Consider the following 27072-nt stretch of genomic DNA (forward strand, 5'->3'; position numbering starts at 1 on the left):
TTAATAGCAACGAGTTTTTTGTTGCATAACCGTAGGACATTTTGTGATGAGCCCAAAACTATGTATGGCTTCACACATAAAATCTGCTTTATTCCTAGAGTTGACCGTGTTGAAATACGTTGGAAAAACAAGCTTTATAGCACAGACCTTTAAACTACATAATTTTAAAAAAAAATGCTATTTATTTATTATGCGAATGCATTTCCCTAAAAGAATACACTTTACGGGCTCAGGAATTCTGATCAAAAGCTCACTTTAGAAAAACCAACTCTAAACGAATAGGATTTATTTATTAAAGTGTTCAAATTTGAACACTTGAATACATGAATCCTATTCGTTTAAAGTTGTTTTTGGATTTTTCTAAAGTGAGCTTTTGATCTCTGAATTCCTGAGCCCGTAAGTGTATTCGCATGCATGTTAAAAATTAGGGAGCAATATTATTAGTCAACTCCTTTGAAAGAATTCGTCTTTTGTCAAATTTGAATTGGAGGTAGATGCACTGTACTATAGTCCGTCACTTTCATCTCTTCTTCTTTATCTCTCTTCCTGTCCTCTCCCTTTTCATGTTTTCCAGATTCCAAGTCTCAGTTCCTTCGTCATTTTGGGATTTAGTCCTCCTTTTCTCACATTTTCCCTCTCTTTCCCTTTTCTTTTCTCTCAATACCGCATTTTACTCAACCCCCGTTGCCTATTGATTCAAATGACACTTTTTTGTCTGTTATTTTCATTTAATATGTTAGCTTTGCACTTTGAAACAGTTCTTACTTTTTCTGTCTCACTCTTTCTTTGGTTCTTTTTTTTCCGGCTTTTTCTTTCTTCTCTTCTTTCTTTCGATTTTGTTGCAGTGCCTATTTTGTTTATTTGTCGTAATTGGTCTTTCTTTCAATAAATTCATCATCTCACTTGACCTTAACAAGCATTTCCGTCAGGCCTGAAATTAACACTTCTATGTAATTATAAATTCCCTTCCTCACTCTCTATTTAGGTTTAACCTTTTTAACGTTGTGCAAAATAGATTGGTGGTACGACGGTCACTGCATGCTTAACATGCCGTAAACAACAAAATAATGTATGCAGACTGTGACTTCTTATGTACAGCATGTATTGTGATCTCTTTGGTGTGACCGATAATTTGCTAGATCGCAGAATTTTTTCTGGATATAAGAGTCGTATTTTGCTGTCAAACAAAGAAACTGTCTGTGCACTTTTGGTACTATGTTATATAATAAGCGCTAGGGATCTGGACATGAGACTATCGGGTCACACGCATATATAGAAACACATCGCACACTCGTCCGTGAGCTGCGCTCTATGATCTTTATGTCGTCGCTGCGATACACGACGAAACGCGTGTTAATCTGTAAAACCGAGTTCCTTCAAATCAAGATTTCATAGCATGCGCGACTGACGACTTTGCGATTTGGTGACATAATAGTCTCATGTCCAGATCGCTAGCGCTTATTAAATAATAAATCCCGAAAGCCACGCAGGGCCACCGTTGTTGTACCACTGCACTAGAGCTTTTCGGTACTGGCAGTGGTGTGGTGGAAAGAGCTAGGGGGCCAAAATCCAGGGACCAGAGGAGCATCCTAATTGTGTACGCAACAACAACCGTAATACTACTACAGTTATACAGACTCAAGGGTACAGACAACTTGTTCCTTTGCACATGATCATCAAGGCTTGTCGCTTGTGTTGTCGGCATTTTTATTGGCAAAGCCCACCTCTAAGAATTTGTGTGGGGTATGATATGAACGCTTTTTAGGATGAATTACGACAAATGTTGCCTCTCTTCTATTTTTAAGTTCGGCGACACTGTGATGTCACCTCACCTTGTGCTCAAGAATTAGTTTGGATCTTAATATGAACTACGGAAAGAGGTCTTCCTTACCGAAGACAAACAGAAAAATGTAAGTAAAGATCATGTTGTTACTTTGTCTATTTAGTTAAAGTTCCGTTTAGTTGAATATTTGGAACGTGAAGTACGAATAGCAAGAGTAATTGTAAACACCAATTTTGTTTCTAAAATTTGCAAGTGAGCGAGCAAAACACAATGACAATTTTTAGTTTAGTAAAAATAAAATGAAAATGTTATTTTGTTAACAAAACGCACTGTAGGACGTAGGTAAGATATTATGTAGGGTCTACAGGTACATGTATGCTGGCACCTCGCTGCCAAAATACATGAATAGGAAAGTCGTATATTTGGTCACCTCGATCGATGCAAGAATAATATATTCAGGCATCTTGTTGTCCAGAATTATCTTGTTTCTAAATGTTCTGAGTGAGTCGAGCGAAGGTGAATGCATGGTCAAAATGTAATTTCGATGTACATGTTATAATAATATAATAGCTCGTTATTATATAGCGCTTTTCAGGACCGCAGGCCCTCTCAAAGCGCTAATTTACAGATACCCCGGTCATCGGATTCAGGCTTACCTGCACACAATGTATGCACATTCACCACTCCCTGGGGAGCATTCTAGCCAGGCGTCATTTTTACAAGGGCACATGTGCTAATCTAAGCACATTAACTTTTGCATCCTACTTGGTATCCATTTAACACCTGGGTGGAGAGTGGCAAATGTAGATCAATGTCTTGCCAAAAGACTTAAGTGCCATGGCAGGACTTGAACCACGGACCTTGTGATCCACAGTCCGGTGACATATCCACTCGACCACGACTATAAAAATATAAGAAACATTCAGGCACCTTGCTGCCCGAATGTGACAATATTTGGATGCTTGTTGATAAGTTTATATTTTTCGGAATGGACACAAAAGTTGATATTTTCATAACTTCACATCCAATTCCAAAGAAAATGTTGTCACTAGATAATTTTAAGTTCCTTTTTCCATTTGTGATATCAGAATCAAATTGTCTAAATCCTACCGTTTTTTGTTGTTATGCGCCCACCAAAGGTGGTACCGTAGGCATTATGTTTTCGGGTTGTGCGTGTGTGTCCGTCCCGTACTACTGTACTTGAGATATGACTTCAAACTTGATGATATATGTATCACCAAATAGGAAGACAACCTGATTGGATTTTTGAGCAACTAGGTCAAAGGTCATAGAGGTCAACTTATGAAATTCAAGGTATTCGCTTTGTTTTTGCGATTTCTCAAGAACCAATAATGATGTGAGGCTCAAACTTAGGGATGATATGTAGTGTATCACCGTAGGAAGATGATCTCTTTAGATTTTCGAGTAACTAGGTCAAAGTTCACAGAGGCCAACTTGTGAAATTCCAGGCATTGGTTTTGTTTTTGTGATGTCTCTAGAACCACTTGAGATATGATGCTCTAACTTGGTGATAATGTTTCACCATAGGAAGATAATCTAATTAGATTTTGGAGTAACTAATTCAAAGGTCAAAGGTCAATTTTTGAAATTCTATATATATACACCTGTACATGTACATGTAGCCTTGGTATCGCAATATGTCAAGAACCACTGGAGAATCGAGGCTCAAACTTGGTGGTACATTGTAGTAATCAACTTGGGAAGATGATCTGATTACATTTTAGGCTCAAAGGTCACAGAGGTCAATTTATTAAATTCCAGGTTTTAGCCTTGCTATTGCCTTATTTCAAGAACCACAAGAGATAGGCTTTTTGATTTCATTGTGATATGTCACATATAATTCCATCCATTTCGTATACTGAATTTAGGGCAGAGGATACACGTAGGGGACACAGTCTTATTTTTTTTTTTTTTTTTATAGATATGGAACTGTCCGTGAATAAAGGTCACATGCAAACCGTGGTCACACCACCATATGGGTACATACATATACATGAAAGTGAAAAAATATTTTTAAAAGATGAAATAGACTTTAGAGCGGAGCTATAATTTTGAAGGATCCTGAGCCAACTCGACACTAGTATCATCTTGGATTTGGTGGAGAGTCACTGAGTGGGGCCGAGTTAGCAAAGACAGTTGAATCAACTATTGCATTTACTTCAGTTCATTTTTTTTCATTGACTATCCCCTTTTTATAACACTAATATTTCAGATTAATTAGTAATGGAAGTAATGTGTAAAATATAAAAGAGATAATGAGAAACTTTAAGATGGGAATCCTAGATGGTAAAAAACATGAAATGTAGAGGTCCAATTTTTACTTAGCTTCTGCACTAGCTGTGCTGAATCAGCCCTATTGCCAGGTTACCCAACCTACCTAATTGTATATGTTGTGTATGTGTACTTTTATATTATATGTAATCTAATGTTGGGTACCAGTACTTTGGATAACCCATAGTATCAAAGCATGCATGCACACATTATTGTGCAAAGTTTATGAGGTGGAAACTGGAGAGAATTCATAACATCACTGCTGTGCCAAGTTAATGATTGGTGGTTAGTTCCTACATTAACTAGCTCACAATGCTGTTTATGTGTCTGTAGATGTTTGTTGAAATTTTAATTGTTATGCAGTTGCAAACTACATGTACATGTGCTTAGGCCTACCTACATGTACTTGATGTAGAGTCTTGTAGACACGCACAGTGAACATGCATTTAGTAAACATTTAAAGTTGCAACCATGTGAAATGTATTTATCAGGCAAATTACTTTTATTGCCAGAGTAGTAAATGACTGGAAGTCAGTATCTTCAGGACCTACATTAGTTTAAAAAAAAAAAAAATCAGATTTGATTTCCTTACGTACTTCTAGTTCTTTAAGACCTCTTTGATCATCATCAACCTTGCAGTTAACCCTTGGACCTCATACCGTTACAAAATATGGCGATTAAGCTTTTTGTCAGTCAATGCCCCCATCCTTTGGAATAAATTACCAGCGCATATTCCTAATACTCATTCTCTTGACCAGTTTAAGACCTTGCTGAAAATGCATCTTTTAAATTCATGAATGATATTCTCCAGTTGTGAGTCGGTCAAAGAAGGTGCACACCATCTTATTCCTTGTTTGTTAGATCTTATGTTTGATCTTATGTCTGACCTTAATTATGTTCGATCTCATTTTTATTTTTATTATTATTATATATATGCATGATTTATTGAATAAAGAACAGATATATATTTTGTGTGTTTATTATAAGCTTTGGTTAGTAATTTTTAGTCAGACAATGGTGTGCTTAAAAACACCCGTATTAAGCGCCTAATAAATGTTGTGTATTATTATAATTATTATTTAGACAAGTTCTGGTCTGCATTATTCTACGTTAACATTGCTCTGATATCCATGGGAATAGTCATAGTTCCAGTCTTTTGGCTCATCAAACCGTAATGAAACGCCTAAACCCCTGAGCTTCCTGCCCCAACCAAGGACCCTACAGCGGGCCCCTCGATGCTCATCTGATCATAATTTAATGCCAAAAAACCCTGAGCTTCCGGGGCTCTGCCCCCTGGACCCAACCAAGGGCCCTAATGCGGGCCCCTTGATGCTCAACTGACCATAATTTAATGCCAAAAATCCCTGAGCTTCCGGGGCTCTGCCCCCTGGACCCAACCAGGGCCCTAAAGCAGGCCCCTGGATGCTCATCTGACCGTAATTTAATGCCCAAAACCCAGAGCTTCCGGGGTCTCCATCCTCTCGACCCCACCAGATGCCCTAAGGCGGGCCCCTGAATGCTTATCTGACTGTTATAAAATGCCTGAAAATCCATGAGTTTCATGGGGCTCAGCCACCTGGACCCAACACCAATTAGTGACCTGCCAGAGTCATGAATAAGGTATCAAAATATGCTCATCTGACCGTAATTAAATGCCCATACCCCCTGAGCATCCGGGGGCTTTGCATCTTGACCCCCTCGGGGATTTGCCCACTAGACCCCATGCCAATTTACCCTACGCTCTCCCTGATCGTAAATACTTTAGCCTCCCCAACCTACTTTGAAAAACGTTCGGCGAGGCCTGCATGTATTAGTGGTGGTGATGCAGATTTTTTGTCTGCTTAGTCGATCCTTCATGTCTGGCCCCCCCCCCCCCCCCCCCCTATTGAAAAATCCTGGCTCTGCTGTGATTCCTAGTATGTAAACTCAAGTTCATAAAGGTTTTGAGACCTGAGTCTTGATGGCAGTGTTAAAATGTCCCCAGATCTAGATATAATTTTGATCCAACCAAAGAACGAATTAGACAGATCATCTTACACATTGCAAGACGCAACTGAGAGGTAATACATAGCCTTCAATAGTTGGGTTCATACCAGGCCTGATAAAAACCCGATTTAAATCGGTTTCCCGATTTTTTTTTATTTTTCCCGATTTTTTCCCGATTTTTTTTTTTCCCGATTTAAAAAAAAAAAAAAAAAAAAAAAAAAATCCAGATTTTTTTTTTTTTTTTTTTTTTTTTTTTACCAATCTTTTTTTTCTTCTCTATTTTATCCTGATTTTCCCGATTTCCCTCTTATTTTCTCTATTCTTCCTAATCTTGCCCTATTTTTTCCCCAATTTTGTCCCAATTTTCTTACTCGAAAGGGGGGAATGTTAAATGCCACTTTTTCCCCGCGAATCCTCTTCTTTTTTTTTTTACTCAAGGGGGGCGCGGTTGAAGGGAAAACAAAAAAACCTATTTTTTTTTTAGTGCTCACTATCACCCCTGGTTCATACAACAGGCTGTAGATGTTAAAAGTTACTAGTACAATCAAGCTCAATCTTGTACAGGTACCTCTGAGCTTTAAAAAGCATGGACCTGCTCTGAGGTTGTATGGGCCAATTAAAGTTTACTCATAGTTTTGATACAGATACTTCTTTCTCAAGCCTTCCCTGGAGCTGGGTAGTATTCCAGTAACATCCAGTTCATGTTCAACAAAATCTTCTGTGACTGCACATCCGTACTGTGTAACCATCCCTAGGTCTCATATTATTAAAGCGCCATAAATCTGCGTACATACCGATCCCGATGATGGAACTCCATCCCTACTACCAGTATATTCATATCTTTCTCCCTGTACCATTGACAGATCAAAGAAAGATGTCAATGAGTAAATGATATTTAATTTGTAATCTTTAATTCTATAATTGTGTAAATGTAATGTACTTTTCTTTTTTTTATCACACTGAAATGCAATTTAACTTTGGTAATGGGCCATTCTTTGTCAGCTTTGACGGCAGTAGGTTCAATTAGTCCACACTACACATGAACTGTATACAAGCAACGTAGCTTTAAAATGATCGTTACCCTAACCATTTAACTTTAAATGTTGTCTATAATGTAGGTCTTTAATAGTGCCTGTTCAGACTAAAGAAAATTTGTACGAAACTCTTTTTATAAAGAATGGTTGTCTAAAGAATCATTGTATAGAACAGTGCTTACACAAAAAAGGGAACCCAACTTTGGTAGCTTCTAATAAAAGATAAAGGTGAGTTCTGGTAATGCGATTGCATTGTGAAAGAAAAGGTGTGAATGGATCAGAAACAGTTGATCATGTAGCATGTAAGTATTGGTGTGCACTGCAAGGTTCTGGAGTCATCAAAATCATAATAACTTTGGCCGAGTCTTGGTAAAGTAACAAGCACTGTACACAGAAAGCTATACATGGGACAACACACATAGTGTCTGGGCTAGTACTACCTTGATTTCCTTGTCTTTCTATGCTCATTACTCAGCCAGTATACATTTTCTTCCAAAATTGTTTAGCACATGTCATTTATTTGTAATCTTGAACATTCATTGTAAGTTTCGTTTGATTCTGTGAGAATTATTATTTTTTTTTTTTAAACAGAACTGGAGTTTATCTTTAAGAACATTACAACCTATGCAACCTTGAATCATATATCTGGTGAAGGGGTAAGGGTAACTACATATGTAATACCCTGTCTAATGATACCATTTTCATAAATGTGCTGCCACGGATGCCTCAGCAGCAAGCTTTTCAAAGAGTATTGTCAAAATCCTCTTTTACCAAGTTTTTGCTTAATCCTCTTTTACCAAGTTTTGGCTTGAGCAATGAATGTTGGTCAAAAGCCATTATGTTTGCGTTATTTCTTTCCAAAAATAATTGCTCTCTTATTTACATCAACTATTTGGCAGTTGAAAATAAATGGTGTAAATATCAACTCAAACTCAAGGAAATGCTTAAATTACAAGCCAATTTTTTTCTTTCTTTTCTTCTATTTGTTATGATGATTCCAATCTTGACTACATTTTAATCCCTTGTTTAAGGTAACCCTACTTTTTGAGTGATACAAAATGGATTAAGTTTATTTGGGATGTTATCTTTTTTTAATGAAAGTCTACTGTCATTAAAAAAAATACTTACATGTACCATCATACATGTATGTGTTCTTTCTTGCATTTAGGTTTATAATTAACCTTTGATTTCGCTATTCACTATTCACTATTCACTGTTCGAGATTAACACATTATGCTCCATATGTATGTGAAAGGTGCAGCGGACAAGTGAGGAGAGAAAACTCGAGTTAGCAGAGAGATCTCTTGAGACAAGAACTAGAAGAACGGAGGCTTTTCAAAATAATTAGAGGTTATCCTGTGGATTGAAACAAGGTTCTGTGAATCCCTAGATACATTGCATCATTTTAAACAACAAAGCACTGAAGCACAAGGCAAAATTTAACCTTTAATTAAAAGGATTTAAGAACAAAGAAGCTCATGCATATGGCCTAATTACATGTACGTTCGTTCCATCTGCCCAAACTTGGTACATTTTTTTTTTTACAACACTTTTTAAAGACCCTGGGCATTGTTTCATGAAACCGTCATAAGTACAAGTTCACTGACATCCCATTGAAACGCTTGTTTAACTTAAAGATAAAGACCAGTTATGGGCATGTGATTGCATTGTGAAAGAAATGTTGTGGAATCGATCAGAAAAGGTTGATCATCTAGCATATAAGTATTGGTGTGTACTGCAAGGTTCTGGAATCATCAAAATGATAAGAAATTTGGCGCAGTCTTCGTAAAGTTACAAGCACTGTACACAGAAAGATGTATATGGGACTACGCACACGTGCATAACACGTGCGTTTATCTCTCACCGTCCAATAGATAAACTAATTTACCAAAGATATTGTACATTTCTTTTACAATTGTGAAATCAGTAAATCAATCTGGAATTAAACGGTGAAATGGATAAATGAAGGTTCTCGATTACAGATAGAGTTTAATTTAGAAAATGTAATTTTGGGTTTTGAAGACAAAAGAAATGATGCTTTTAATTGCATGGTGACTTTGATTAAGCATCAACTATTTGTTCAAAAGCTTAATAACAAAATTCCAAATTTTAGTTCTTTGAAGAAGAAAATTATTCAATATTATGAAGACGAGAGATATATCCATTCTATATCTGGTATGCATAACAAATTTTTTACTAAATGGCAGGCACTTCATCATTTGTTTGTATGAACAACAAGGAGAGAAATGTGAAAGTATTCTGTTTTGTTTGAGTTAAGGAAAGACTAAATTTCATTGAATTGTAAAAATGTTTGTTTGACTCAATAAAATAGCCTATGGAGGGCTAAAACGTTTAAAAAGATTTTTTTTTACCAAATATATCAATTAGTAGGCGGTTTCCGGCAAAAATTTTATCATCATGTACATGTATTAGTCAAAACATATTCTTTCACATGATTGGTAATAAAGAGCTTCCATTTCATTTTTTGAAATTGGGGCGATTCAAATACTGGTCTTTAACTTTAATACACATATATCGATTGGATATGTATTATGTCAGTGAACTTGTACTTATTACGGTTTGATGAAACGATGCCCTGATGCTCAGTCACCCATGATTTTTTTTAAATGAATAGGATATCATTTGACAGAGAACAAGTTACTCTTCACCATGAAATAGATTTTAAAGTCATATTGGTTATGAATTTATAATCAAGAGCTTCCAAAATAGGGTACACTTCTTTTTATACGCACTGTAATACTGTATAGTTTGAGAGGCGTGAAAACCTAGTGTAAAGCATCTATAGAAACTAGTCTTGTAAAGGTGAATCAACATTACAGGCTGTCCAATCATTGATGTTTTCTCATGATAAGCTCCGCCCAACTTATCAATTTTTGTATGATACAGCGTTAAAACTAGAATGGGAACCTGATTCTTGATCGCGTTTCACAAGACGGTGTTTTGTTACACAATATTTCTTTCTATGATGTTTATACTAGGAAAAGGGTTATGACATCGTATAGTTCTGTGTTTCCATTTTGGTAGTCTACTCTAAACGCGGGCAACATACAAGAAAATGTACATCATTATACGTCAAGTAAAAACAGAAACTCCTGTGAATTCTGTGAGCTTTGCAGATTACTGTGAGTTTCATGTTGCAAAATAATTGGTCCGGAGAAATCGCAATTTGCAAGAGTTTCTTGCTGTGAAAATGGCTGACCATAACATTTTGCCGAAGTTTCATACAGGTGAATGCCATTATGCTGAAAGTTTCTAGTTGTACTGTATCTTTGTAGCGGTAGGACTTTCCTCTTCATTGAATGAAAGGTAGTCATTTGAATCGATCTTTCAAGCATTCATTGGCAAATATATGTGTGCTAACTGCGTAAAGTGAATTCCATGTGGCGAAAAAATACTTCAGGAATGTGGTTCCAGAGACCTCTAAAAGAGCTCTGCATAGTAAATTTGAAGAAGAAGAAGAAAAAAAGAAACTTGTGTAAATAATCAATTAAAGCTATAAAAGTAGCTACAAAGAAAGATCACCTTGCTATCAAATCAACACATCATCAAGACATCAACCAGGAAGAGCGATATTTAAAAAACAATTCTCACTACCGTGTGAGTCAAAAAAGAGTTTACACCTAGAAAATTGCTTATTATTTTAAAAATCATCTATGAACAGTAAATCATTATACATCTTATGAAAAAGTGTTTTATCACAAATCATTTGGTATCATTTTTGTGTGGTATGTGTTCATGCTTGGATGAACAGGAGGCATTGTTTGCGAGAGTGCGAAAACCGACCTGCGCCAAAGTGCTGCCTACGGTATGTGATATTTTGGGATTAAAGTGAAAGAATGAATTGAATATATCAAATGAGATGCAATTCATATGCTTTTTGCAGAAGCTAGTCACGTACATATACACACGCGCACAAATGTTTGTTGATATTTGATATTCTATATTTGATATGTGGGGCATGAGTAATTTCGTTAGGGACGTTATTTGGATCTGCAATGTCTGATTTAATACCCAAATCCCAATTGTTTTATTCAAACAACACATAAGCAACTTGTCGCAAGTCGATATTTGCACTCGCAAACAATGCCTCCTGTTCATCCAAGGGTGAACACATACCACACAAAAATGATACCAAATGATTCGGGATAAAAACACTCTTTTATTAGATGTATAATAAGTTACTGTTCATAGATGATTTATAAGATAATTAGCAATTTTCTAGGTGTAAACTTTTTTTGACTCACACTGTATAGTTTATAGAAATATTGAATGTTGCTTTCTAGGGAAATCATTGTGATGCCAATGTGAGCTTGATGGATAACAACTTTAAAAATTCATAATCATAATTTGTTATTCGATTCCCACTCCCCCTCAAACTCCTTAATAATAGATTGATACTATTGATATTATGAAGCCTACATTATAGGTCAAAAAGGTTCATGTACTTTAATAATAGACAATGACATAGCTACATGTACAGGGAAGTAAGATGGCATATGTCCACCTCAAATGTTGAACAAAAAAGAAATAAAAGTTTTAAAAGAGAAAGAGAATGGAAAGGAGAAGGCAGTGAGCCTATTCAACCCCCTTCCACACCCTCTCCTCGTTATCTCACATTCAGCCCACACAGTTAGCCCCCACTGTGAATAGACCAGCGCCCCCGTTGCACAAAACCTACCATTGATGGTAACTTTGCCATCAATGGTTACTACCGTTGTGGAAACCTTTTGATTTTGATTTGGCTATTGACCCCTGTTACCATGGTAGTTGCCATTGATGGCCAAGTTACCATCAACGATAAATTTTATGCAACTGGTCCCTGGAGTGTATAGGGGAATAACTGATCCTTTTGTTTTGACCACATTTGACCCTAAATGTGAATTTTTTTATATTTTATTGTAAAAGCAAAAGAACATGGCAAAATTGAGGAGACTAATATTGTCATATTTACAGTATGATACCCCCAAAAAAGAAACAAATCTTATAAATTGTACATTTATTTAGTAAATGGCAATAATGCGTTAGTCTTTCTTATCTTCCTTAATATAGACGCAAATAACTGGACATTAAAGTTGAGTTAACGGATATGCATTATACTGTTTTGTTTGTACCTATTTTCAGCCAGATTAAATCAATAAAGGCAGCACAGATCTTTGTGTTTCACTGGGTTGGGTACACAGTGTTCTATCTAACATGTATTAAGCTGTCTACACATTATGCGAAGCCCATAAAAAAGGGATTTGGGAGGATGGAGGCCATAGAATATAAAATGAATAATTCTTACTGCAGAGGATACACTATACAGATATTACAGTACTAGTAAACAGAATCCATTAGCAGAATACCAGTATAATTTTCCCCCTTTTTTTCAAGGGAGCTTTGTGTCTATTGCCTTTTAATATGAAATATAATTTGCTACATGTGACAACTTACATCTCTGTATGATTTATCTTACTCTTTTCTTTGTTGCTGATTTCTTTCGCATTTTGAGTGCTTTTTTTAGAGCTTTCCACAGCTATAAAATCATTCCCTGTTCCCATGTAATACTCTACGGCTAAAAAGAATATTTTCTCAGATTTAGAATTAGATTAAAGATACATACTAGTATATGATTAAAAGTTTTAAGCAAAGTTATCACATCATCATTTGTTTTATATTTTCTTCTTTTCTGAGTTATTACAAAGATTTTTGTAACCCTTTTGTCACATGCATGTACAACTTCTAATTGTCAGAAAAATTATTTTATTGAGCGTCAATTTGACTGAAAATTTCTATTATGAACATTGTGTAATATGAACACCTAGCTTTTTGTGATTGTGCAGTGAGGATTGACCAGCTGTCATAGACTATTGTAAGCTGACATTAAACAATTTTTCCTTTTAAACAGTAAATTTCTCATGCACTGTACATACATGTAGCCCAATTTATTAATCACTATCTTGCTTTAATAACTGGTTACAAGTATACAGGGGTACCATTGTAGCGCATACAACATTCATACATGTACTTTGAATGATGACATGGTTTTCTTTTCCTGTGTACATGATGTTAGAAAACACAGACTTTAATTTGACAATTCTGAGAAAATGAACAATTGTTTGTTAAGAACCAGAATTGTGATGAGTCATCATTTCAAAGCTGAGACTCTCCTCAATTAGAATAATACCTAAACTAAAAAAATCCTATCTGTGACTTTTTAGTGGTTTTGTTTTGCCTGATCACCTATTGTGTCTGAAGTGGCTTTGTAAATCCTTGCAGTTTTCAGACATGACAATTCCATAGGCAATATCCAATCCATTTCATAATGAACATTTGCATTGAAGCCATTTTATTTCATATAATCTTGATGAAATTACCACTGACACATTTAAATATTGATATATTTTACTTCTAATGGTAATAAATTTTCATGTGAAATATCATCTATGTACAAGACGCAACAAAAAGTCAATATTCCATTAGGTTTGTGATTTACACACCTGTATTGATGAGTGCTTTTAATCCTGACCTAAACTGTTAAAATATCTTATCTTTATTTTTCATTTGTTGATGGGGGTGATTATATAGAGATATCGACTGCCTTGAGAGGCCTGGCTGTCTTATAGGCAATTTCGACCAATCAGATGGCTAGATTTCTAAAGAGAGGTATATGATACCTTCTAATGATAGATATTTTTTATGTGACTGTTTCCCTTAGTGTAAGCCAACATTTTTTCTTCTTCCAAAGAACGAATCATACCAGATAACCTCACCTGTGCCAAGAGTGGTAAAAGCAGATGATTTATGTCCTGCAAGAGAGATATTGACAAAGGGCATGTGGATGACAGCCCAAATTCGAATTTGAAAGAAACTGTCTGGTAGAATACTAGAATTTAATCAGAAAAGGTTCATGGCGTTCATGTTCATGTTATTGTAGTACCATAGAATCATGAATTATAAGGTTTTGAAATCATTAAAATGATAACAAATGACTAATTAATTGTGGCTGAAAAATCACATACAGTAAAAAGCCCTGCATACCACTTGCAGATTTAGGGGTGGCACAACTGGCCTGTACCCCTTCCCTCTTTGAAACTCAAGTGCTCCAACATATGTTCTACAGTTTAAGATGATAAATTTTGTTTTTGTTTTTGTTTTTTGTTTTGCTAGCCAGCTGCTATTCATCAAGCAGGCCCTAAAGTCTGGCTTGGAGAAGGGCAAACTGGTGCAGACGAAGGGTAGATTTGTGTAGGATAAAAAAGGCAAAGAAAAATGAAAATCCCTGAAGACATTTTTGTTGTACTTGTCAAAAAAAAATTCTGATGACCCCCTTGTTTTTGCTTGTCAACATATTATTGGGAATAATGTGTCCCCTCTTTCACAAACTCCTGGATTCACGTCTATCGGTGACCGCATACAGATATTATCTTAGAGAATATCTCGTCATATTTTTAGTATGATGTCATTTTAAGATTAATCCAATATATTGGTCATTACTATTACTATTGGTATTCTTTGACATGAGAGAGAGAGAGCTCACACTAGTTGAACTGATTTTCACTTTCCCAGAACTCAAAGTTTTCTTTGATTGCTGATGTTGGAAGTACATGTCAATATGCATAATCTGAGTGATCGTCTCTACATGTAGTTGAGTCTAGAGCCTTACCGGTATCTTTGCAAAAAATAATGAGTTCTTCTACAATTGTCCCACTCATGTGCCACGTCACTTTACTAGTTTACTTTACTACATGTATGTACAACAATACGTAATTAAGGAGATGATGACAACTTTTAATGACATGGAGTGATGGAGAATACACATACAAAAACATCATTATCTCGTCTTTGTCTTCATGACCTCCATATATTTTAGAGGACACATGTAGCCTACTTGTTTATTGCGCTGGTGTAAGAAATTTGATATACATACTCACTTCTGGAGGGGAACACTATTAGTTTGACAAAAGATGTGAATCTATTTCAATGACCTTTCACAATCCTCAGGTAGCGATGGAGTATTCTTCTAAGACTTCTGCATATGTGTATTTATAGACTACACACGTACAGTACATGTATGGTACTAGAGAAGACTCTGTACTGCCCTCAGTGGTTGTTTTGCCGTACAGTGTAGGTGGATGATTCAATTTCAGGTGAACTTTCCTTTTCGTCCCCACCTCCAACTTCAGATCACTGCCTACACAAGGGTCGAGTCCAGACTTCATCCCTATTAAAATAATAGCTACATGTATAATGATGAAGTGATTATACTGATTGATTATGAGACCAAATTTGTTATCATCACATTATTCATCGGTGTACCACAATGCTGCTACCCACTCCATAGTACATAAAATCATGCTACATGTACCTTTCATACTTATAGCTACATGTACATGTAGATCGAGCGCATCTCATCTGCAATGCCTAATTAATACACCCCTACATCCTAATATTTCCAACTGTCTACCGTACCATAGTTGTACACTACTTTGCACATACATGTAATACTAGGAGAGATTCGATCTTCAAGGAGTGCTATTATAAGAGCAATAACCACACACTTTGAAGGCATTTGCGGTCTGAAAACAGAACTCAGCTATCCCTTTAACCAAACTTGTACTCTACCCACTTCAGCAGTGATATACTAAAGGGGAAATCCACCCTAATATTAAGTTGGTTTTGATAGAAGCTGACAAAATGAGAGAAACGGATCAATGAAAGTTTCAGCAGAATACGATGAAAAATTATGAATTTTTGAATATGCGATCAATCAAACACAAATTGACAACTCTGTGATGTATCTTACAAGGTTCCCTCCCATTTGCTATATACAGTGCGTTCAGTTTCTGCCCTTTCATATGACACTTCAATCAGGAAAAATGAGCCAGGAATAACAAAGTTATGTTTGTTTAAAGTAATGCTTGCATTTCCATAATTTGATCAAACAAGTTCGTTTTTACTGGCTGCCTGCCGTTGCAACGAACAGAGTTGACAAAAGACTTAACTCCGTTTCGTTGAAGATCAGTCATGCATCAGGTCTGACCTCTTCTTTGTGCATGGCTGATCGTCAACGAAATGGAGTTAAGTCTTTTGTCAACTCTGTTCGTTGCAACGGCAGGCAGCTAGTAAAAACAAACTCGTTTGATCAAATTATGGAAATGCAAGCATTACTTTGAACAAACATAACTTTGTTATTCCTGGCTCATTTTTCCTGATTGAGGTGTTATATGAAAGGGCAGAAACTGAACTTTCTAGAAATGTGATTTTCTCCTTGAAATTCAGATACCGCCCGCCAAATGTCTTTTTGGTTTTCTCTCTTCAAATTGCTTTTAATCACTCATGCGTGATATATGAGTCATATGAGTTGCATCAGATGAAAGAGGAGGATCTAAGCTTTCCAAATATGTGTCATTTATTAATTATAATTGTGATTAAGTTATGATAAAACATTGATAGTTCTTGGTTTCATTTTTTATGGGACGCACTGTACATGTATATTAACTAATTCAGAAATGTCTATTTTCCCTAATGAAAATGTTCAATCATACATGCACCCTAAATACTTTGTAAAGCTGTTTTTTTTTTACAAGGGTTAGGCTCGACTAGCACATGTGATATCATCTGGCCCCTTTTACCAACCAATACATGTAGTTTATCTTCTTCTATATATGTAAAATCATTGTATGAAATGTATGTATTGCTGTTGGTAAATAAATCAAATCAAATCAAATCAAATAAATATGCTTTTATACAACCCCTGTATGGAATGAATCTTTTCCGTCATCAATAACTAAGAAAATAAAAGTTTATGAAATTTCTGTACAGAGCAAATAGGAGAGGATCTTGCAAGATATGTCACAGTGTTGCCAGCACGTATTTCACTGATGACAACTTAATTTTTTTAATAACTTTCCTACTTTTAAATTGGCTATTGCTCAAACTTTAACTATTCCTGCCTCTATTATTATTATTAGGGTGGACTAGGGGACTTATCCTTTAAAATCTTAAAGAAAATGATTTAGCATCATTCGATGAACCTCGATAAAAACCATGCTAAATTGAACGTGATGAGACTTCTCTGCCACGAAGCTCCTAAGACATTGTTTTCTAGGTTGCGTACAATCCAAGAAATGTGGACTAGCATGCGGTCATAGAATGGCTGATGTAATACATCCAGTTTCTTTTAAATTTTGACCCTATTATTGAAAATCCACAATAAATCCCATCTTTAGCTGGAGACGTCACATTTTTGAGGACTCTCGCTACTTACTTGTTATCTTCATACACCCACACATCACTTCATATTATAGGATCTAATAAAGCGGAGAGATAAAATTAACAATGGATTTTCAGAGATGCAGACGTATAGGACTACTGTCGCCAGATTGAATGTCAAAATCTACTCAGAAACGAGAAGAAACAGCATATTCTATTATTACTTTTTCAGAAAAAAAACACAAAATGGAAGAAATTGACAAAGAAGTGCACAGGTCAATTATTCATGTCATATGTCAACACTATGTTCTACTTCCTGTTTTTTATATACTCATTATAGATTGATCGATTGACTCTGGTAATAATGTAAGGTAAACCCTGTGTATATTTATTTTGTAGAGACACCCTTATATCTCTTGTGCTATGAAAGCATAATTTCATTCATTACTACCAATGAAACACTAATGACACTGACAATATTATAGTTTTTGAAAGTTCTGAATAAGACATGAAATACTCGAAAAGCTAGAGCCCTCTGAATACATGTAGTTGCATTTTTCCACTAGAAGAAAAGAAAGAATAAAACTTCTGTATATGAGACTTATATTTTACTCTGGAGGTTTACCTGTATAAGTGTATACAGGTAATATAAAAAAGGACCAAAAATGACCATAAACACACAGTAGGTTTATATATTCGTTGTGACTACCGGTACTGTGTATATTTGTAAAGCTCTTTAATAGAGACATTTGTATTAAGCGATATATAAAAGCTAAATATTATTATTATTATTATATTTCATGCTAAGAATATGATTTCTTGTGATATCATACTTTTTTTTATCTGTCAATATTCATTTTTAATGCAGGAACATGTACATAATATTGGTAGATATAGATTAGGTTTCAGTGACTTTCTTTCTCACTTAAATTAAGTCTTGTCCAGACTACAAGGATTCATCATAAAGCTACACTGTATAAGAACCGTACAGCAATATGATTACCTTTTCTCTAGTCTGATTGCCCCTTTGGCTATAAAAATGATTTTTTTTTTTTTTTATACCACATTTCTTAAACGTGAGTTTCCTGTAAATGTCAAATAGTCTGAATTGGCTATTAATGTTGAGATAATTAACTCATGTCTGCATCAGGCAACAAAACACCTCAAAACCACTTCAAATGTAAATGTTAAGAAATGACTCTGTTGACATAATGAGGCAAAACTGTGGGAGTGTTCGTCCCCCAAAACATTTTATTAAAGGGCTATCCAACCCTTGTAACAAGTTTATTTGTATAAAAGCAGACAATAATATCATTAAATGGCAGTAGTTTGAAATAATTTTGGAACAATATTTAGAGAGTCATGAATGTTTGGAATATAAGATCACTATACATGTAGCTATGCAAATGTCAAATAGGCATTTTTGACAGTGGATCATGATGTAGTCAAGGTCGACTCTCCAATTTGTCTTGTTAAAAAGTATCATTAAATTATAATTTTCTCGATGGTGCCTTCTACCTTGGGGCACTACCGTACTTAAACATGAACACACTATACAGGTCTCTGAAGAGGGAAAAAAAACCTTCCAAATGATGCCAACTATTTAATGAAAATGGACTGTACATATGGCTATGCTACAGTAGCCAGAGTAATGTGAGGACTCTGGTTATTCTAGCTACATGTAGCAAGTTTTAAAAGTCCATCTTTCCTTTGGGTGTATAAAGATATTCATGTCGTGGGCCTTCACCAGCAAAAAAACATGGAGCCCTTTTCACACATTCTTTAGGTCACACCTGTGTGCAGCAATACAGAAACTGTCGCATGACTCTTTGTTTTAATTGTCAAAGTGGTTAAAATTCACAAAAATATTATGCAGCAATTCAATCAATCACAATATATAACTTTGCAGTCACAAGTTTCTTGATAAAGAAAGTGGCTTAATTAAAGGTGTAATTTTGAAATTTTACGTTGAAAAATAAGGCTAATGGGAAACAGGAATATATGGGTAGAAGCAATGGTATGTAATTTCTTTTAAAAAATAACCACAACCCTGCTGAGAACAGTATCAAAGCTGCAACCATTTCTATTTTAGAAAGTTCATAACTTTAATTGTTATGAGTTCTAGATTCTTCTCTTTTTCAGAGAAATTCTGTGCAATTAAAAAGGTGAACAAAATATACTGTAATACTATGTTTTCCCTTGGGAGGTTCCTAATATTTGCTGTTGAAAGCATTTGCAGGTACAGTGTGTATGTAGTATGCCTGTTATGAAATCATGAAGGCTATTCGCAACAGTATATCCAGTCACAAACATTCAAAATCATTCTTAAAACTCAAATGAATAAACGTTGCAACATTTTTAGTATCTGTATAAAATGTTAGCAGTACCTTTAATCATGTAATTACAGACTTGTCAAGTTACATGTAGATAAGTTATAAGTCAATTTGTGATGCACAAGTATCAGTGCTCCAACTCTTTTAAAGGCCAAAACCACTTCACTCCAAAAGTAATTTGCTTTTATTAAATAGATCAGAAAAACAAGAGAGACAGAGCAAAACAAATTTGAATAAAATCGAATAGCTAGTATAAAGGAAGTTATGAAGTTTTGAAAAAGTATGGAACAATGGAAATCACTACACAAATTGCCAATTTTATTATCAGTTTGTGACGTCATTGCCTCACTATTTATCAATTGCTTTATATATTTTTATCCCATTAATTGGTTTGTCTGATTTTTCTGCTTCTCTTGAAAGTGAGTTATTTTTTAAGTGGACTTGCTCTGCAAGAGTTTGTACTTATAGACAAGTCCTCTGCTGCATCACACTCTTGGAACAACCTCCCTCAGTTTATTTGGGCTTTACTATCTCTTTCTGGTTTCCAAAAGTCACTGAAGACCTTTCTTTTGACCATTAAATCAACAATTGTATGTGCTTGTAGTAATATATTTGTTGTCTTAATTTAATTTGACTGTCAAGTGGATTTGGCGCCTTATAAATCATATGTATTATTATTATTATTATTAATTTCATGTACACATATATAATAAGTTTGTAAAGTGCTGTGATACAGTTAGTTTGGGTTGGTTTTACGATAATAAAATATGAAATACTAACATCATAACACATAAAGAAACAAAACACTACAATATTTTAAAAGAGCTATTCTAGAATAATAAAATATTAAAATTAAAATGAAGATCGAAGGATCACCCGCTTCAGGTCAATCCTTGGGGTACCCAAATAACTACGATAAATTGATTAATTGATTAATAATAATGATGATAATATAAACAAAAAGCATAAAACAAAGTGCGTACACGCTAATAATTACCATCAGTAACAACATCTATATATATATTTCAAGAAACTATACCGCCCACCCTTCCCACCCTTAGCTTATTTTAATTTCAGTTTATTGGAAGGGTTTATTTAAACAAAAAATATATACTTAAGATACAGATTACATGCAGTTAAACTTTTAGGCTAGATGATGTATTTGATATTTTGTAGTAGTGCCAATATTGTATCCAATTGTATTGATTGTATGTCTACATCATGTTGAAGACGAGCAGTCCGTGACACCATTGTTCAGCATAATCCTCCAGCAGACCAGACAGGGGCTATATGTATGGTTACGTAAACACATTTATCAAAGGCAGTTAGGTAAGGTTTCAACACACCCCCATTGGCAGGGAACACTTTATACACACACTCTCATACCCACACACTCACTCACCTATGCACCCACTCTTCATTAAAGCACACACACTGTAGGGTATCTCTAATGGAAGCATATAATAGTAAACTTGACACAATTCTTAATGAACCCTTCTGTATAGTGTGTGCTCTACATTGCAAGCTGCACTGCCGCTCACGCTGAGGTAGTACTCAACACCCTAATATGCCTTTCATGTCCCCGTTCTGTATGGCCCCTTGGAGAGAGCCTGCTTTTGTCAAAGCTGGAAAACAAAACGGAAAGGCTCTCTTATCTCCCGTCAGTGTCTCACCCAGTGGAATATTCATGGAGCTTCACTCGTTAGAAATGGCACAGTTTTTACACATCATTTGAATTGGAGGAATATTTAATCTACAATCGCGTCAAAAGGTGCCAGTGCAGAAGTATGAAAGAACCATGCAATGGAATGGATCTGGTATGGTCACTTCATGTCCTCTCTCATTCACAAGCATTCTTGCGAAAGGCTCTGATTACCTTGCCTCTAGATAACTGGATCTATTGGAATATTGCTGTGGATTCTGCTGTCGAGTCTCCGGGCCAATCTCCTTTATGATTGGATGATTAACATGTATTGCATAACATTGGTGACCACTGAATGAATAGCTCTTGTGTACTGTAAGAAGACTCCATGGTTTTTATTCCTTTTCATCACACTGGTCATCGCATTAGATAAGCAGTAATATGCAAATGTGAGTATAAAGTCAAAATTTAGCAAGGAAATTAGCCTTGCCTTAGCCTACAGGGATAACAGTTGGTTATTTTGTGGCATTGCGATATGTTCAATATCCCAGTCTATGTGAGCCTTCGTTTTGAAATAGCTTGTTTATTCTGCAAGTTCTGAAAAAAAAGAAAAATTAAATACGTTGGTAAAAATATGAAAAATATTGAGAACATAAAAATCTACTATGAACTTTCACTGTAACTTTAGCAAGTTATAAAGATGAAGAAGTGCTGTTGATGCTGTAATTAGGTATTTAAACTTTTAATGGGGAAGTCCAGCATGATATTAGGTTGTTTTAATTAATAAAGAAGAAAATGAGAGGAACAGGTCAGTTTGTAGCTTTTACTCACCAAAAATTCCCAACAGAACGAGCAACACCAATGTTTTTTAAATTAGTTTAATAATTTTTAAATGTATTTTATTATTATTATTTATTTATTTTCAGGGGAGGGGGAGGGGGAGCTGTGTAAATGGGTCTAGTTGGATGTTAACAACTTCATGATTTTTGCATGATTCCAAAAGACAGAGCTTGATTAGTTAGTCTCAATGGTTCTCGGAATGTCTTCATAGAGTAGAGGTGTATATATTACATGATGGATGTACATGAAGTATAGTGGGTACATGTATAGAAAAGAAATGTATTGTAATATACTTTATGGTTTCATCATCATAGTGGCAAGCATGTTGGCATGTATAAAAGCTCATTTAAAAGGCATTGTTTAACAATGTTAAATCTGAGATGCATGGCCCTACGTGTTATCAGTATCTGTGATATGGTGTATTAAATATTGAAGCCCTAAAAAAATGCGCTTCAAAGTGATCATGAAGTCCCTCAAAAAAGGTTTTTGACCGGTTTTTACATTCCCATTTTCCCCAATAAACTCTCCCTCCATCTCTCTCTCTGCCCTCTCTCTCTACCCCTTGCTATCTCCCCTCTCCTTCTCTTCCTTTTCTCCCTTCCTCCCTCCCTCCCTCTCTACCTCCCTCCCTCCTATCTTCCTTCTCACTTGAACCCCCTCCCTCCCCTTCCTGTCCCCTCCTCCCTACTCAAAATAATAGTATATTTGATCTTTCAATATATATACCATGTAAATGTAACTGTTACATGACCTCTATTTCAAAATGGAATGTCATAGAAGATAGCCCAATCTCCCGTCTTGATACTGAAAAGCAATTTTTTATGAACAGAATCTGAATCTGTACTGTAGGCAACATGCTCATGAATTAAGTGTGAAGGTCTCCAAAAAGGAACCATCTTTGGCAGCTGCAAATAGGACAGACTTTGTTTGGCCTTGGTGTTTGCAGAGTGCATTAGACTCACTAATCCTGTGGACCCTTGAGCGACCTTTGATGAACCTACCCTGAGTTCACTCAATAGGGGCATTTAGACTGCAATCAGAAACCCAGGGTTTTTCCTCATATTTCAGAGTTTTGTCAGAAGTTGTTAAATAAGTACCCATAAACATGACAAGAAACCTAAGTAAAACAGCCCTACCTCCAGGTTTTTTTTAATTTTGTTACATCAGCTTCAACTTGGTTGTTGCAGTGTAAATGCTCGCTCTCAGTATCGCTCATGATTTTGAGTGATACAATTAGGTAGGTTAACCAATTGCTTTAGACCGTATAACTCAATAGGAATCGTAATTTTTTCTGCATTTGTATCTCTTTTATTAAAGTTATTAAATGTTAAAGTCTCTAAAAAATAGCACAGCTGATGTTTTCAGACATTACTTTTGCGAGGCATACCGTAATTAACGTTGTATAAACTGCCGTCGTGTATTAACCGCACCCCTCTTTTTCGCCTAAAAAAACAGTACAGGACCTAGGATAGAACCTTGTGGTACCCTGTGTAATAGAAGAAAAATTGGAGGAATTATTATCATAAACTACATATTGAAATCTATCAGAAAGATTACTTTCAAACCAAGATGACAGACAAATTTGAGTGTTCTAGTTTCCAAGTGGCGAGTCATCACACCGATTACTGAGCTGGGAGACATTGCCAGGCATAGCGCCAGGTGTTTTTTGGTGTACCGTGTATAAACCGCACCCCCGACTTTGAATTTTTTCGGCGACAAAAAGGTGCGGTTAATACACCGTTAATTACAGTATATCAAGCTTCTCAAAATAGTCTAATGTCAAATTCGATGGTCTATTCCTACCATTCATTCTAGTTCATGATATCCGTACAAACTATAAAATTACAAATGTGTTTCCAAACATGGCTATAGACTCAAATAATAGTGTTAATTCAATAAAATGTTCAAGTAAAAAGTCTTTGTCATCGCTTTTTGCCTATGGGGATATAAGTTTGTATGAGCAGGCAGTGCCCATCGAGTGGTTATGCAATATTTTTGGTGTACAGTTTGAGGTCAAATATGATGAAATTGTTGTAATTTTTTCTGCTGATTCACTTGCAAGTGTGCTCTACAATTTCCCTTCCTTTGAGAAATGTAAGGCAAAATCCTCTCCATGTTGTCTTGCAGATGTAGACTGACTGAAGCTAGTCTGCAGTCAGAGATTCTAATCTAACACTTCACCACAATTCCTCTGAAAAAAATGATGTTTTTTGCTTGAAGTGTAAATGCAGATCCTCTAGAGTCTAGAATAATATACCAGTACTCTGAAAATAATGTACACCTGTACTGTGAGTGTGAAGTCAAATAGCTGTGGTCAGAGATTAGGCGCATTACAAACCATGGAGAAATTGTATAATATACTGGTGGCTCTTTTCCATTTAATTCTAACTTATTGAAGAGTACTTGTCTATTGCTGCTTGAGGTTTTTAATGTATATTTGTCTGACTGACAATGGAGTGCTACATCGATCATTTTATATATTTAGAAGTTATATAACCATACAAAAGTTCATTGTCTACATTCATATTAGATCCCACTCTTCAGGTTATTAACAGCCATGTGCCATTTACAGGCAGGAATGGTTTTCTACTCCATGTTGTGGCCTAAATTCACAAAGGAGGTTTGTAGACACACCTCCTTTGTGAATTCGGGCCTATATGTTTGAACTTTGAAACCAGAATGGCTAAGTGTATACATTCCCATTTTAGCGTGAGCAATCTTAAGCTTGAGATAATATTAAATTCTCGTCATTGTAGACAATCATGCTGTACTGCAATAACTTTCTTTTTGAGGTAGGATCAACAAATTCATATCACAGGTACATCCCTCGAACATGCAAGATAAGGTCAAAAGAGGGTCAAATCTGACAAAGGTCAAAATGCCAATGAACCTTCAAATTAAAAAGCACTGTATTATGCAATAATTCTATATATCTTTGGTTGCGTTTATCGACCAAATTTTTGGCTAGAATCAGGTTTCTCAAACGTCTTTCAGGAAAATTTAGAAGGTGATAAACGCAAAGCCTTTTTTAAAGGGCTTTAGATATGGGCATATCTAAAGATGCAAAACGGTGTGTTTTGAATGTGACATACAGCCAGAATCACGTTTCTGAGAAATCGATAAACGCAAAGCTGTTTTGAACCTCACATACAAATAGGAATTTCCAGGCTAGTTTCCGGTTTGGAGAAATAGCGCTTAGCAGCTGCGAAGAGACAAGGCCTTTATTGTGAATCATGAAGAGTCGATAAACGCGACATCCCGCAAATCACGATCGTAACTGTGGGGTTCGATAGTGGGGTATGATAGTAATAATAATAATAATAATCCGGTTTTTTATATAGCGCTCAATACACCGATCCAACGATGTACCTAAGCGCTTTACAGATATATTATTACCCCGGTCATCGGATTCAGGCTTACCCGCACACAATGTGTGCACATAGTGGGGTACGATATGTACATATCTAGTGGCAAGCCCCGATAAACGCGCCCTTTGATGATGAGGTCAAAGGTTAAAGGCCAACTTGGGTAAATATTTCAAAGATGATCCAGTGCAGTTTCATCATGCCTCCTGCTTGTTCTCCTGATGAGAGTAAAACAATCTCAAGAGGATTTGGTATCATCAGGTCTAGAGTTGTGTCGGATAAGAAACATTGCGCTTGAGGGATATTGGGTCAGAGGCACAGGCACAATTCTTAACTTTGCGCAGTTGATTTAACAAACAAAAATAACATTCGGTTTCTCACTTAGAAAAGAGTGCAGCTTGAGATAGCATTTACTGCATTTTTAATCAGTGCCACAACCAAAATTCACATCTTGAACTACTGAAAGCCTGAAATTTCATAATTTCCATATACACTGTATATGAGTACTGCATTCTCACTCACATTGCGAGACGCAGGCGAGACGACACTACGCGTTTGCCTTGCTCTTGAAATGAAATGAAATTTCACTCTGAGTGCTCAAATTGGCTTGAAGGGTTTGAAGGAAAGTGGAATAAAACAGCTCTAGTTAATATAGGGATTCCATGAAGGATTGCATATGGACTTGACATGCACTTGACTTGTCAAAATTTGCAGAAAACAGAAATGATTTTGTGTGTACATTTAGCTCAAGGGTCCACCAACATCAATATTCTTCACTCTACAATACAATATTTAAAAATATGAAAAAGGGTTTATTGTTTTGCAAGTTTCTTGTTTGCTAAACAGGTATCATTTAAGGTACTTTCCTTTATACATTTTAAACAAGAAAATGTTAATTGTAAAACTTTCTTTGACTTGCAGACATTTTTTCAAATGAGCTATTATACTTGCAAGATCATTTTTACCCCTTACAGCTAACTTAATTTACTCATTTAAAATCACACACAAAAAAAAATTTACATGTTAATGATATTTAATGTGAACAGAATTATTTCTTTGCTGCAAAAGTTATCATTTGGTGTTATTTCCAGATTGTGATGAAATTTCTTCTTTTATTCCTTTCACCCTTTGTGCGATTTTTATTCCCATAATGTTTTTATTATGGTATATAAAGCAGGGCTCCCACTTAGCCGAGTTGGAGCCTCGAGTTGTGGCGAGCTGGCGCGATCTTATGGCAAGCAGTTTTATCATTAAAACATATTTCTTGATATCAAGAATTCAATTCCTGATATCACGAAATCGAATTCTTGATATCAAGAATTACCATTGCTTTACAACATAAAATTATTTCTTGATAACTAGAATTTATTTATTGATATCAATTAATATTAAAACGGCTTGCCATAAGATCGCGCCAGCTTGCCACAACTCGAGGTTCCAACTCGGCTAAGTGGGAGCCCTGCTTTAGTACTGGTAAGAAAGGTCATTGCTTGTGCACCTAAATATTGAATGCATTTTGAACAAATGTGCAAAATATCCATTAAAAAACAACATATTTCTGCTATTTTCAGGTCAGCCAGAG

General features: G+C 35.6%; 1 protein-coding gene across 2 annotated transcripts in view; it reads left to right on the plus strand.

Annotated features, from left to right (window-relative positions):
* The first annotated feature begins 1454 nt into the window (after positions 1-1454).
* Positions 1455-27072, plus strand: part of LOC576191 (circadian locomoter output cycles protein kaput) — a 66350-nt gene continuing 40732 nt past the window's right edge. Inside the window, exon 1 of one of the 2 annotated variants that reach the window (XM_030980486.1) lies at positions 1455-1910. In XM_030980486.1, the coding sequence (XP_030836346.1) occupies positions 1864-1910 (47 nt within the window). In that variant the 5' untranslated portion in view covers positions 1455-1863. The remainder of the gene's footprint in view (positions 1911-27072) is intronic. The other variant, XM_030980487.1, reaches the window with a different exon arrangement.

This window comes from Strongylocentrotus purpuratus, unplaced genomic scaffold (genome assembly GCF_000002235.5).
Source record: "Strongylocentrotus purpuratus isolate Spur 01 unplaced genomic scaffold, Spur_5.0 spur5_scaffold_11, whole genome shotgun sequence".
NCBI classification, from domain to species: domain Eukaryota; kingdom Metazoa; phylum Echinodermata; class Echinoidea; order Camarodonta; family Strongylocentrotidae; genus Strongylocentrotus; species Strongylocentrotus purpuratus.